Genomic DNA, 15548 nt, shown 5'->3' with positions numbered 1-15548 from the left:
ATCCAGGGCTGTTACACAGAGGGTAAAATATACATACACACATAAGCATTATTTTGTTTATGTATGTGTATGTGCGTGGTGCACAGGTGAGGTCAGAGGACCAATTGAGGGAGTAGGTTCTCTTTGTACCATGTGGGTCCTGGAAATCGAGCTCAGGTCCTCAGACTTGGTAAAATTGCCTTTACTTGCTGAGCCATGGTACCGGTTTCATAGTACTATTGTTGTTGTTGTTTTATCACTATTTTGATTAAGTCGGGGTCTCACTATGCACTCCTAGCTGGCTTGGAACTCTGTAGATCAGGCTGGCCTCGAAGTCAGAGATCTTTCCGCCGATGCCTCCCAGGTGCTGGGTTAAAGGTGTGCGCCCCCACTCCCAGTCAAATTATTTTTAATTAGCAAGAAGTGGATGACACTATACATATATTGTATTTTGCTCAACCCATCGGCAAAATAGGAACAATAAAAGACCTCGAGGTTCAAGCAACTGAAGAGCTCAACTCCACCAGGCAGGCTCTGTGTCTCCTGCAGAAGGGAGACTGGGGTCCCAGAGAGCTGGTGGCTTAAACTCTCGGCCTGCGCGAGGCAGGGCCTTCTTTCCCCGTATCTCGAATCTCCTTCCTCCTCTTCACACCCCGAGGCAGTGGGGATTTTCCTATTGCTCTCTCCTAAAACGCCACGGTGACGCCCGCCCGGCGGGACAGGTCCGGGCTGCGCGCTGGGAGCTTTCAAGTCCTTGGTCCCGGGCTGGCAAGTGCGGGCCTGCGCCCTGCTAGGCAGCGGGAACATCTGCCCTCCTGTGCAGACTCGCGCTGTGCCCTGAGGCAGGGCTGAGCGGTCTTGGCCCCCGCGGGATCCCCTGGCCTGCAGGGGTCCGCCCACCCCTGTGCCCCTCGCCCTCTCGCGGGGCCTGCGCCCTGCCTGCCTTACACACTCAGGAGGTAGCTCCCAGAGCCGGCCCCGAGGGCGCAGCTACCTCCCACGAGGCGCCTGCCTTTCTGTCCCTCTCCACCCACATGACCCAGAGCTGTGGCAAGAAGAATCTTGTTCAACTGTTTGTTTTCCCTGTCGTTCCCGAATTCAAGAATCCTCGGTGCTCCTGAGTGGACGCCCCCACCACCCCGGGGGACACACCCTCCACCTGCTAGCGAGGACACAGCCTCCATGTCCCACGCGTGGGACTGTTGTATAAGCTTTTTTACTCGGGGCCTAACAAGAATCGTGAGTATTGGTCGTTTCCGAGCAGAGAGCGCTGTTGCCCATAGTGGCAAAAGGAAAGGGCAGTAAGATTATCGCTTAGTCTGTGGCAACCACGGCCGGCTGCTAACACCCGCTCTAGAGGAAGGGAGTGAGTGTCACAGGATCCTCACCTGTCCCAGGCACTTGTGATCCTGGAAGATGAGAGGGCACACGGTGGTGGAAGGCAGGCTGAAGGCAGCGTTCCACAGGGCTGCTCCTCAGAGGCTGCTCCTCTAGGTAGGAGGAAAGACTCTTTTTTTTTTTTTTTTTTTTTTAGTGAGATGCCTGCTTTTGAGTCCCCCAAGTTCCTGTAGGAAAGCCCAATAAATTAATTCATCGGTTCACAAAACTGGGCTTGGGTGGAGTCTCTATTGTCTGCTGTTGGTGCTAAATTTAGGGCAGGGTGTTTGTTCATGCCTCCTCAGGGAAAGCAACACAAACCCCAGCCTTTTCATTCCTCCAGCAAGACCTGCCTGGCAGTGGTGGCGCACGCCTTTAATCCCAGCACAGGGAGGCAGAGGCAGGTGGATCTCTGTGAGTCCGAGGCCAGCCTGGTCTACAAAACTACACGGAGAAACCCTGTGTAGGAAGAAAGGAAGGAAGGAAGGAAGGAAGGAAGGAAGGAAGGAAGGAAGGAAGGAAGGAAGGAAGGAAGGAAGGAAGGAAAGAAGGAAGGAAGGAAGGACGGAAAGAAGGAAGGAAGGAAGGAGGGAAGGAAGGAAGGAAGGAAGGAAGGAAGGAAGGAAGGAAGGAAGGAAGGAAGCAGAAAGACCTGAGGTCTCTATGCTCTTGGCTTTCACCCCTAGGAGCAGAATTACCACCAAAGACGAAGAAAGTGAACAGGTGACGCTGGTGCAGACTCTCCGTTGAAGCGAGCCTGTCCCCCTTCAACAAATAATGGGATGGGAATGTAGCTCAGTAGAGTGCTCACCTAACATGCACAAAGACCTGAGTCCAACCTCCAGCACCAAATAAACAAGGTGGGTGGCACACACGCCTGCCATCTCAGCTTTGGAGAGGCAGAGGCAGGAGAACCAAGAGGCTTCAAGGTCATCCTCAGCCTGGGCTGTAGGACAGTCTGTCTCAAAACAAAGATGCACAGTGAGGACCACGGGAAGTGCTGAGGACAAAGCCACCGACAGCCCAAGTTTAGAGCACGTGAGCATCTGTGGGTATTTCAGACACCCCGAGTACTATAGAGAAACAAACAAAATGGTTTGTTAAGCCTGTACTCCGTTGAGTCACGTCTCCAACCCTAACCCTAAATATTTGTTGAAAGAAGGCAGTCCTCTGCCACACTTGGGGCTGGGAAGCCGTCCGCTGGGGGAGAGACGGCACTTGCCTAAGGTGAGTGAGTCCTTGGGTTCCACCCAAAACACTGCATTGATCAGCTGGGATGCTGGAGAGAAAAAAATAGGAAGGGGGCCAGCACACAGGAGATTCAAAACAAGGTTATTTTGGCCAACCCAGGGTGTCCAGGCTTTGTGATAATAGCTTTGGACCACTATGCCCATCCTCTGTATAGAAAGTTGCCTTTGCACCACTTCTCATTAGACTTTGGTACAATAAAAATGATCTCTACACTTTGTATGGAAAATGCAGGGTCCTAGCTGGGTATGGTGGCGTGTGCCCGCCTCTAATCCCAGCACTCAGGAGGCCAGCTTGATCTACAGACTGAGTTCCAGGACAGCCAGGGCTACAAAGAGAAACCCTAAATATGAGGTCCTATGTTCAGACTTACTGAGGTAGAGGGATTGTTGGGTGTTCAGTGGCAAATAGTGAGAGCCTGTCTCAAACATAACAGAAGAATTTCAAGATGATGACAGCAGGACATTAAAAAATGGTTTCAGCCGGGCGGTGGTGGCGCACGCCTTTAATCTCAGCACTTGGGAGGCAGAGGCAGGCGGATCTCTGTGCGTTCCAGGCCAGGCTGGACCGATAGCCTCTGAAACAATACAGAGAAACCCTGTCTCGTAAAACCAAAAAAAAAAAAAAGGTTTCAAAGCCCTGTGGTGGTGGCGCACACCTTTAACCCCAGCACTCAGGAGGCAGAAGCAGGTGAATCTTTGAGTTCAAGGCCAGCCTGGACTACAGAGCTAGTTCCAGGACAGCCAGGGCTACGTAGAGAAACCCTCTTTCGAACCCCCATCCCCAAAAAGGTTGTGGCTTTTCTAAGCACTCTGGATCTTTGTCACTACACAGGTGACGTGAAAGTGACGTGTGTGTGTGTGTGTGTGTGTGTGTGTGTGTGTGTGTGTGTGTGTGTGTGATTCAGCCTGTGAGCTCCTGCCACAGGGCTGCAGTGAGAAAGAAACGTCCCTCTGGCCTTCCCCACCCCCACCTTCTCTGAAGCTAAAAGCCCAGCACAGGTGATGGAAACATCGTACAGGAGGCTAAAAATACAGCTGAGTGTGTCTAGGTCATGGCACTTAAGGGCTCAAGGTCTTTTGCTCAGTTAAGTGGCGCTGGCCTCCAGCAGGGAGCTGCCCCAGATGCTCACTTCCATGCTTTGCATGCCTGGGGAGTTTCGGAGCCTTATTTCATGGAAAGAATGAGGACATTCATGGTACCCCTTGCTTTCAGGAAGATGCTGGTGTCTGAGTTTGTTTGCCTGCTTACACTTTTCATCAGGTCCTTTGCCTCTTCTTGGGAGACCTACTAAGCTGGTAGAGTTTGAGTCAGTCTAGTGTTTAAAATACCAATTGGAATGATTTTGCTCAGAAGACTGTCACAAGGGTGTGTGGTCCCAAACATCTAGAGATTTTACTTGTCAGGCATAGTGGTGTACACCTTACAGCTCAGAACTCTAGAGGCAAAGGCAGGCAGTTCTGTTCAAGTGTGAAGCCAGCCTGGCCTAACATAGGATGTCCCATGCCATCAAGGCCTGCATAGTGAGATGTTGTCTTTTGTTTGTTTGTTTTTGTTTTTCAAGACAGGGGTTTTCTGTATTGTTTTGGAGGCTGTCCTGGAGCTTTCTCTGTAGACCAGGCTGGCCTCGAACTCACAGAGATCTACCTGCCTCTGCCTCTGCTGGGATTAAAGGCATGAGCCAACAACGCCCAGCATGAGATGTTGTCTTTAAAGGAGTTCCCAAGTGATTTGCAATACTTATGATCATATTCCACAGAACTCCTATCCCAAGTGTTATGAAGGAGGACCCTGAGGACAAATGAGATGCCTCAGCAGAGAAAGGTATATGCCACCAAGCCTAGGGACCTGAATTTAATCACTGGGACTCACATGGCAGAAAGAGAGAACTGACTCCCCAAAATTAATTGTTCTCTGACCTCCACATTCAAGTCTTCTAACACATGGGCACACACACATGTATAAAGACACACAGAATGAACAATGTAATTTTAAACACACACACACACACACACACACGGAGAGAGAGAGGGAGAGAGGGAGAGAGAGAGAGGGACTATAGGTCAATTAGTGGGGTGCTTGTGTTGAATGCATAAAGTTGTGGGCTCCATACCCAGCACACACATCTGTAATCCCAGCACTTGGGAGTAGAGCAAGTAAGGCAGGGTAAGGCCAGCCTGGGATACAAAGTCCTATCTCACCAAAACTCCATGATGAATAAAATAACTCAGTGTCTGTCTGTCTGTCTGGATCAAGCACATGCCCTTCCACCACTGAACTACACGTACCCATTCTCAACATTTCAAACAAACACCAGATCATTCTCTCAGTTGTTTCCTGGACTTAGGCCTGGCTCAGCACTGTATTGTTTACTGATCCTGCTTCCCCAGGCTCCTAGCTCGGAAGTCTAGTGACAGGAAATTCAAGAGAGTCGGGAATTCACTCTTCTGATGGGGTAAGGGAAGGGAAAGACCGACCCTGGAACAAAGCGTGACCTGTGGGTACATTTGGGTGGAAATAAGGAAATGGAGGCAGCCTGAATTTAAAGTCAGGGGGCAAGTGGCTTCAGGGTAACCAGAGTGTCCCTTACCATCTCAGGTCCAAGGCCTGTTATCCACACACATGCTCTGAGCCATGGCCTGTTATCCACACACATGCTCTGAGCCATGGCCTGTTATCCACACACATGCTCTGAGCCATGGCGTTCTAGTTCAGGGCTCTCCACGTTCTCTCCCGAGTTTTCCTGCCCTTTTGCACCATGAACCCCAGATGTGTCCCCATATGGGTGTGGGAGTTTGCTGCCTGTGTACCAGGGTAAGAACAACCGAGGAGGCGGGAGGGGGGCGGATACTGCTGGAGCTGGAAGGGTGGAGCCATAAAGGAGAAGACAAGAATTCAGAAAAGCAGGCTCACTTTCTCCCAGAAAGAAAATAAGAGCTGAGAAAAACTAAAGAGAAGAGAGAGAGAGATTACAGGAGCTAAAATTACAAGGAAGAAAGCTTGGCTGAGCATCAGGGGAAGATGAGCTCCCAAAAAGAAGCATGAACTTGCATATGTCAGGGAGCTCAGCTCCAAACTGAGGGGAGCAAGGGCCATTTAGACCGAACTCAGCAGATACCATTAAAAAGGCCCCCAGAGCCTGACAGACAGGAGCAAGGCGGTGTGGACATCCTCCCCCCTCAGCCTCCAACTCTCCCACCCAAGCGCTAACTAGGCCTAACTCTACCTAGATTCCATTAGGTCAAGCCAGTGGTGTTCAGAATGGTACTGCCATGAAATTGATCTCGTTGCCCAGACCAAATGATAATACCAAAGACCAAAACCTTCACTGTGGCACCAGGAACCGGGACAAAGAGTATTTGGAGATGGATTTGACTATTCTAAACAACCTGTGAGGCAAGGATCTCCGGAGAGCCTAACTGCTTTCCTTGCTGTATCCACAGTTGCCCTTTCCAATGTCATCTGTCAAAGAATTTTCCAGAAACACAGTATTCCAGAAAATTGCACAGTCAGGTGACTCAAAATCTAATGACTACTCAGTAAGCATGAATTAAGAAAGGAGATGCTATGGAGCTGGGGACATAGCTCAGGGGTCAAGCACTTACTTAGCATGTGGCAGGCCACCAGGTGGGGGTGAGGGTTGGGGAGGGGAGACAAGAAGAGGGAGGCTTTGATACCCAAACTGCATCAGACAGAAATACCTTAAAGAGGCCCATTGTCTACCTTTGTAAGCCAAATTAATTCATATGAAAACCTGAGATGAAGATCATACCAAATGTTGGATCATACCACTTAAGACTATGGACCTCAGGGACTAGAGGGGGTTGAGAATGTGTATGTATGTGTGTCTGCATGTGTATGGAGGGCAGAGGACAGCTTGCAGATGTCAGTTTTCTCCTTCTACTCCGTGTGGCCTGGAGGTCAAGCTCAGGTCACCAGGCACAGGGGCAAGCATTCTTGCCTGTTGAGCCATCTCAATAGCCCTACTACCTATTTTAAAATTTGCTTTGCTATTGTTGTTGTCATATGTGTATGTTTGTATGAGTGTGTATGGGATGTGAGCGTGTTGTGTGTGCAGCGGCGCACGTGTAGAGATCAAAGGTCTCCGCCTCCCAGCTTATGTGGGATCTGGCAATTGAACTCAGGTCGGCAGGGCTGCACTATCAGGCAGACAGCAAGCATCTTTATTCACTGAGCCATCTTGATGACCCTCGGTATCTACTTTCTTTTAAAAAGGATTTATCTGAAGCTGGGGGTAGTGTTGCATGACTTTAACCCAAGCACTTGGGAGGCAGAGGCAGGGAGATTTCTGTGAGTTTGAGACCAGCCTGGTCTACAAGAGTGAGTTCCAGGACAGCAGGGCTATATGGTAAGACCTTGTCTCAAAAAAAAAAAAAGAGAGAGAGAGAGAGATTCATTTATATCTTTATTTATGCATACATGTGTTTGTGTGAATGTGTGTGTGTGTGTGTGTGTGTGGTGCCCATGAGGTCAGAGGAAAGAACCAGATTCCACAGAGTTATAGGTGTTTGTGAGCTGCTGGGAACCAAACTCAGGTCCCTTGGGAGAGCAGGAAGCACTCTTAACTTCTGAGCTATTGTTGAGTCCTCTACTGTCTATAGATATATCCCTCAATTCAGTATGTATCACCTGAAGACAAAAAGTGCCACTTCTTCCTTCGGAATCCTAGTGCAAGAATAGTATATATTGGCACCCGTTTTGTGGGCAGTCGTGCAAGGAACTCCCCCTACATAGCTTCACTTCGTTCCCATGGCAATCCTTTTAGAGATGTTATTACTATTACCCCTGTCTCGTGGAGGAGAAAATTACAGTTCAGAGGTATGCATTCACTTTCATGCTGAGTGATGAATCTGGGATACCAACTTACAATTTCTGAGCCTAGAGAAATCTTGTGACAAGATAGGACTAGACCTGAGCCCAGGGACAGTGGGTAGATGGGCCAGACAGAGAAAAGGCAGAGTCACAGTGACAACTGTGAGTGGCCCAGAGCAAGGGTTTTGTAGAGTTTGGGTAGGTTTCCTAGTCATAGGGCCTGAGGCATTGTTTCTTTTAACAACTTGTGCTTCAGTTTCTCCCTTTGCAAACTAGGGGTGGTAGCAGCACCCACGCCCGTGTCACTGTGGGTAGCATTTCATGATATGAGCTTGAATAGCAGCTGGCCTTCACTGAATAGTCCAGAAACACTAACTTTACTGGTGCAGGAGAAACAGCACAAGTGAAGTTACGAAGAGTTGGAGTAAGAAGAATGAGGTGAACCCTTAGGGTTGAGTCAACTGAAGATGAGCTGTGCTGAGAAAGAGGAGGTGCGGGATCACACCGTAGAGTGCGGGGCTGGCACAGGGGCCGCACACTTCAGAGGACGGCTGCTCCTGCGACCCTGAGTTTGCCGCCTGGCACCCACATGATGGCTCACAGCTGCCGGTAAGGCATCTGGAGTCTTCATCTAGCCTTCATGGCTACTTGCACACACACACACACACACACACACACACACATACACACACACACACAATACATCTTTAAAACACCACTAAAATGGGGCTGGGGAGATGGTCCAGCAGTTAAGAGCACTGGCTGCTCTTCCAGAGGCCCTGGGTGGCAGCTCACGCCTGTCTATAACTCCAGTTCCAGGGGATCCTCCACCTTCACACCAATGCACATAAAATAAAGTAAAAAAAAATACTATTTAGAAAAATAAAGAGTGGGGCAGGGAGAGGTCAGGGATAAGAGCGCTTCTCTAGCAAGTTTGAGGCCCGATGTTCAAATGCTGGGGGTGGGGGGGGTTTGTTTCAAGAGACATCCATGTGAGTGGCTGTGTCCCTCTGTCATTGAACGGCGGACAAATGTCTGGAAGAAAGGAGGCAGTGAAAAAACAAACTTGTGATTGGGAAGATGCTGCGCATGGTGGCAAATGTCTGTAATCCCAGTACTCAGAAAGCTGAGGCAGGAGGCTCATGAGTTCCAGGTCACTGTCTAGCTGGCATTACACAAGGAGACTGTGGGACACTGCGGGGAGCTGGGGAGGAGAAGGAAAACAGAGGGACCCCCAGCACAGCTTCCTGTCCCTGCCTCGTCTCTACCAAGCAGAGCTGAATGCAGATGGTAACTGTCCGGAGCCGGCAAGCATGGTGTCATCTCTTCAGGAGTCACTGGTTTGGAAGAACGTTTGCTTGTCTGGCTTTAGATATTTGCAAACCCTTCCCAAAGACAAACCTTTTCAAACGCCCTGCTCTAAGACTGACCCACCTCTTGGGAGGTGAAGGCAGAGCTTGCTGCTGAATAGGCCTCATTGTCTTCCCATGTGTCTGTGGGTCCAGATGCCATGGGCCTGGGGGTGGCTCTCCCACAGGGCAGCCGTGCTGTGGCTGGCCTGCCAGCTTTGGTTCTCTCCAGAGACAACAGTTGAAATTTCAAACAGGCAACACATGGCGAGTCCAGGAGTCCCTGCCAGATTCAGACTTTGTTTTTCCATCATTTCCTCTCCTCCCACTCTGGTGTATGAAAAAAATCAAAACCACCAGCAGGACCAGCACCTGAGAAGGGGAAGGCATTGCCCAAGAGTTCCCAGGAAGAGATGGTCTTTGTTCTCATCCTCAGGCCTTCACAGTGCTAACAGCTCTAATTACTGCATTTGCCATACGACGTAAAATAAAACCGTGTCATCTCCTTGAGCGAGAGACAGAGGCATAGGGAGAGGTGCTCAGGGCCGCAGGTACGTGTTCTTTCCTTTCTGGTCCCTAGCCTTGGCAGCTATTTTGATAATTCAAAGCGCCATCTTATATGTGCATGGAAAAGGGCACTTTTACACGTAAAACGATGAATCTCACGGGCTGTGCCCACATAGTACGGGTCTGTATGCCTGGTGCTACTTTATGTGAAGCCTACTTCCTAAAAACATCAGGGTTTTCTCCCAAGCCTTCCAGGGAGAATGAAGACTCCAGAAGTTTCTGAGTTTCTTCTAAGATCATTTGATTATAAAATCTGATGATGTCCACGCCCACCTCACAAGCCAGGGGCGTCACAAATACTAGAGTGAATGGCTCTAAACTGCCTGCAAGCCAGCCAGAATCTAAACAGACAGCGACTTGCCCCAGAGAAGCAGACAACACATGCCACCCCTCCCCCACCACAGGGGGCGGGAGAGTACTCTTTCCCCTACTAAAGTAAATAAAATTTAAGGCAACCAAAATACGACAAGGTAATTTTATTTTCTTATTTTTTTATTTTTGGTTTTTCGAGACAGGGTTTCTCTGTATTGTTTTGGAGGCTGTCCTGGAACTTGCTCTGTAGACCAGGCTGGCCTGGAACTCACAGAGATCCTCCTGCCTCTGCCTCCCGAGTGCTGGGATTAAAGGTGTGCGCCACCAATGCTTGGTGAGGTAATTTTATTTTAAAAAAAGATTTATTATGTGTATGTGTGTAAGCCTAATATGCGCATCACATATATATGCATGTGCAGGAGTCCAAGAAGGCCAGAAACAGGCATGGGATCCCCTAGACCTGGAGTTGCAGGTAGCTGTGAGCTCCCATGTGGATACTGGGGGAACCCGGTCCTCTCAAAGAGCAGACAACTGCTGAGCGCTCTACTTCTTGAATGGGATATGTTTCTTAAAGAGCCACGTCTCTTTGTGTGATTAGATCTATCCCAATTGTTCCCTTGTTCCTAGTCAGTCCCAGGGAGTATGTTTTGGTCTTTATGGGCCCCAGAATGTATTACCCTATCGTGTAGCTTTACCAGGTTCTTGGTATCAGATTAGAAGGTGTATTCACGGTCCATCAAGATTTACCTGCTGTCATTTGTGTTTGAATGTGCATGAGTTATGACCACAGCTTAGACAGAAGAAACCTTGCAAGATTCTCCCATTCGAAAAACAAAAACAAACAAACAAAAAGATTCTCCCATTCGAAAAACAAAAACAAACAAACAAAAAGATTCTCCCATTCCTTTGCTATGGAGTCATCTTTCCAGTAGGCAAACTGTCTAATGTTCTTACTGAGCTCTTCCTGACTCCAGCTTCCTGCCCCAGCATGCAGTTCTTCAAGAACCAAAGTATCATGGTGATCTTTTAAAATTCACATCTTTTTTTCCCTTACTTGGTATGAAAACGGTCTAGATGAGCAGGAGGCATAAACCCCACCAATATTTCTAAGCCTTGGGGCAAAGGAACAGCATGTGAAATGATGTTAAAGCTAGTCTCTAACATACTGTCTAGTTTCTACATGGGAACTGTTCTTTAACGATCAATGAGAGACACAATCCCAGCATCCCCACCCATGGCTTCCGACAATACATCTCACTGAATACCAAGCTTCAGGAATGCTACATGGTCTCGCTGACATCAATGCAGTCAGAACGGGTGCAAAGCAGAACAGCGAGGTCCCAACACCAGGTGCCATCTCTTGTTGGGAAGTGGTAAAGAGCCATACAGCGCCTATTTGTCCTCTCTGGTCAAAGTTGTGCTCATATAGCAACTGCAAGGTAAATGCCCAGTGTGCCTCCCAAGATCAGAGAAGCAAAATCCTCAAAGGGACTGGAGCCCGGAGATAGTATAATAGTGAAAGGCATATGCTACCTATAAAGTTCATGTGTTTGCTGGGCAGTGGTGGCACACACTTTTAATCCCAGCACTCGGGAGGCAGAGGCAGGCAGATCTCTGTGAGTTTGAGGTCAACCTGGTCTACAGAGCGAGTTCCAGGACAGCCTCTGCAACAATATGGATAAACCCTGTCTAGAAAAAAAAAAGTTTATTTATATGTGTTTTCAGAAAAAAGGACCAGACACCAATGAAGACAAGTAGCCCAGATGATCCAGCCTCTCAGATGCCTCTGCTGCAGTTTCCTCAAAAGTCTGCATCCAGACAACTTCAAAGCTGCTGGCTGAGATGGCCAACCTCACAGACTACTCCAGCCAGGATTCAGATAAGCTCTACACTTCCCATTTCACTGAGACTAAACAAAAAGTAATACAGCTAGCTCTCCCAGGACACTTGACCATTATCCCAGTTTTCTCAGGGTCCCCTAAAGATGCCATTGCCCCCAGATAGCAGGAAGCAGTCTAGAGAACACAACACCCACATTCCCAAGAGGTGGGGCTTTTGGTCGTTTGGTGAGTTATGGATGTTTGTCATTGTCTGGGTGGTTGATGGTTACAAGTTGTTATTGGTAATGGTCAGGAAAAAAGATAGACAAAGAAGATTAGATTCAAGTATCTCTTTTTGAAGGGAAAAAGGGGGGATATAATATAAAACTTGTGGGATAAAAGGGTAGATTATTAAATCTAATTTCAAACTAAAAAAAACCCATTAGTCTCAAATATTTTACATTGGCATGGATTTTTATATATCAATACAAATTTAAGGTTATTTTTGTTATACTGTATATGTTTCTACTCTTGTTTAAGGTATTGTACCTATACAGCTCATTTAATAATGCAATACAAATTTCTAGTCCTTGGAAGTTATTATTAAAAACTTTTTAGGATAATTAAGAAATACAGGTCATCTGTAACAATCAGTCTTATAGTCATGTTAGGTATGTTTGCAATGTGAAACAGATGTATTTTAAATAGATGGTCTTCAAACATTTCAAAGACCTAGAGAATACAGCATTTAAAGGTTAATAACAGAAGGCTTTTCATGACAGTGAGACACATCTGCTCCTGGCAGCACAAATCTTCTTCAGAAAAGGAGGATGGACATGGGAGAACCTTTGCCCTCATTTTTGGCAAAGTTAGTTACTGGGCAAAGAAACTGCCCCTGCCTTGACTGCTGACACTATGCTGTCCAAACTGGACAAACAGGAAACAAAAGAAAGTGACTGCCAAACTTTGACAAGACAAGGTAGGACAGTCCTTCAAAATTCCTGCTTCACAAAAGTCTGCCAGATGTTCTAGGCCTATAGGCCAAAGATGCAGAGGAAGCTCGGGCGACTGTTCCAGCAGCTGGATGCCTTTTCATTTCTATAGTTTTGGAAGTTGCTTGCTCTGCACTTCCTGTTCAATCAGGTAACATATTCTTCTTGGATCTTTGATGGGGTTAAAGACTACATAGTTATAGTTACAGTTTTCTATGTTACCAAATCAAAAAAGAAATTCCCAAAAAATATATAAAGTAGCCAGCTGTTGGTGGCCCACGCGTTTAGCATTTAATCCCAACACTCGGGAGGCAGAGGCAGGCGGATCTCTGTGAGTTCAAGGCCAGCCTGGTCTACAGAGCAAGTTCCAGGACAGCCTCCAAAACAATACAGAGAAACCCTGACTCAAAAAAACAAAACAAAACAAAAATATATATAAAGTATATAAGGTTGAGAGATATAAAAGCTTAAGACATTTAGCTAAAAAGGTCTAAAAAGATTGCTTTGGGTTGGTAATACAAGTTAGGATGGAAAGTAAACTAGGTAGAAAACTTTACTTACCAAGATATGATAGGTAATAAAATATTTTCTCTAAATTTGAAAATATAGATAGGCTAGATATTGTAAATGTAATTCTTTCCTGATGATTGTTCTTAATGCATATAGTTTTACTGGGTTAGAGTTAAACCCTTTCCTTTTTAGACAAAAGGGAAAATGTTGCAGGATATTTGTTTACACTGTGAAGATGTGTTTTTGCCAAGCACCTTCTGATTGCTTTAATAAAGAACTGAATAGCCAATACCTTGGCAGGAAGAGGTTAGGCAGGACTTCCTGGAACAGAGAGGACTCTGGGAAGGAGAAAGGCGGAGACAGGAGACATAGAGGACACAAGTGATACAAGATGGAAGAGAGGCAACTCCATGTGATAGAATGAAGATTAATATAAATGGATTAAGTTATAAGAGTTAGTTAGGAACAAGTCTAAGCTATAGGTCAAGCTTTCATAATTTTAAAAAGTCTCCATGTCATTATTTGGGAGTTGGCTGGCAGGAAAAAAAAAAAAAAGACTTTACAGGTACAGAGACTCAGAACGAGAAAGGCCAAGAGCAAGTGGTCAGTCGGCCAGCTGCTGGGTGCCCCAGAGCAGAGGGCCTGCAGGTGACCGGTGACCACCAGCAGCCAGATTTTACTATATAGATTCATATATCCAGGACATGAAAACCCTAAAGCTGAGGTCAGGACTGGGGTGGAAAGGTTCCTGGGATAGAGGGGTGGAACACCTTCCATCTACAGATGCGTAGTTAGGGGGTTTGAGGTTCCTCCTGTGCTTAGTTCTGTAGGGCAACTTCATACTCAGAAGGAAGTTGGCGATGAAGGGAAAACAGACAAGAAAGGTGGGTAGTACGCATTTATGCATACACACCCAAGACACCTATAGCCTGCAAAATTCCAGAGAACTCGGCAGTCAGAGGCCTGACCTGGTGAGCCCAGTTCTGTTGCCTCATGGTGACCACATGGTGACCATCAGAGCTCAGAGTATGTTCAAATCCCAACTCTGACAAGTCTGTCTTGATTTTATCATATAAACGGATACTGGCCCTTCTCTCACAGGGTGCCATAAAGATGAAATGAATTAATACATGCAAAAGCTTTTTGGACAGTTTGGCAAAGAATAAATAATTAGGAGCTTGCTTAGTATGCAATAGATGCCAACTGTGGTCAGGAACTCCGGCTTTGTGATCTTAGGCAAACCAGCTCTAATTTCCCTGCCTTTAAATCTGCCTCTGTGACTTCACAGGGTCATAGGGAACACAAAGTGGCAAATGCAAAGGTATTCAGTAACTAGACTGCTAGGCACATGTTGGTTGTTGCTGTAGTGAAGACTCTGAGACACAAATCCCTGATAATTATTCTGAGCTCCCAAGTTTGAACTCTGACATCTCTGCTTTCTTCCTGGCACTGACTAAAGAAAGTTCAAAGGGAAAAAGTAACAGTCAGCCAAGATCTTGAGGACACACACACCAAACATGTAGCCGCTACCCAAGTGTTGTCCAGGGACAGTGGGATGACAGCCTGGAAGTGCTGGACATTGCTTTCTGAAACCCAAGAGGGACAGCAGTTGGAGGACATGCCAACCATCTCTGGTATCCCCGTCCAGGGTTCCAGGCTCTGTACCATGCTGTGGCAGAGCCCATGTTGTGAGATTCTTCTGAAACCCCAAGAGGTAGAGATTGGAGCTAGGCAGTCATTAAACAAAGGCTCTGGGAAGCTCTGCAGAGTCAGCTGCCACCAAGAGTACATAGAGGAATTTGGAGCTGGGCAGGGAGTATAGTTGCTGTCCCTGAGAAATGGCCCAAGCTAAGATAAAAAATAATGGGAACTCATAGGCTTGGATGTCTTCTGCAGCATGTTTGAAAAAACAAAAAACAAAATTGTGCTCTTCACCTAGTCTCAGAGTGCTTTATGAACTAGTAACTACCCTCCCAGGGAAGAGACAACATTCCCAGGCTTTATTATTATTTGAAGACAGGATTTCTACACAGACCTGGCTGTCTTGGAACTATGTATATCAGGCTGGCCTTGAACTCAGAGACCCACCTGCCTTTGCCTCCAAGCACAAGAATTAAAGTTGTAAGCCACCATGCGCAGTTGGGTTTTCGGGTGGGCGAGAGGGTGGGGATATGGGACAGGGAAAGGCAGCTATGGGGGATTAAACCTAGGGCCTCCATTGCTGGTAGGTGCTCTGCCATCAAGCTGCATACCCAGCACCTTTTACTTTTTTGACACAGGGTTCCATTAAATTGCACAGGCTAGCTTGGATTGAACTCTGTACTCCAGGCTGGCCTGAAGTTGTGGTCATCTTGCTTTAGATCCCTGCCACACACTGCTATGCAAGGATAAAAATCCAGGCCCTAGAACACTCTGATGACTGGAAACGCCCCACACCTTGGACTCTGTTAACAGAAGCAGAAGTTCCGAGGAAGCCTCTGAGTAAGATGGTGCTAAGAGCACTGGCCTGCGAAAGGCAGCAGCAGGCTCTAGACTTTAGCCAGCCACAGCAATGACCACAT

At 47.3% G+C, this 15548-nt stretch overlaps 1 protein-coding gene across 1 annotated transcript; it reads left to right on the top strand.

Annotated features, from left to right (window-relative positions):
• Positions 1-9441: 9441 nt before the first annotated feature.
• Positions 9442-14718, top strand: CUNH22orf31 (chromosome unknown C22orf31 homolog). The gene is given in 4 exon segments (XM_040746632.1): positions 9442-9474; positions 10839-10982; positions 14447-14630; positions 14633-14718. Coding segments are annotated over 4 exon segments (447 nt in total).
• The last annotated feature ends 830 nt before the right edge of the window (positions 14719-15548 follow it).

Source organism: Mesocricetus auratus, unplaced genomic scaffold (assembly GCF_017639785.1).
Source record: "Mesocricetus auratus isolate SY011 unplaced genomic scaffold, BCM_Maur_2.0 Super-Scaffold_100006, whole genome shotgun sequence".
In the NCBI taxonomy this organism is placed as follows: Eukaryota; Metazoa; Chordata; class Mammalia; order Rodentia; family Cricetidae; genus Mesocricetus; species Mesocricetus auratus.
This window is presented reverse-complemented; position numbering and strand designations above follow the sequence as displayed.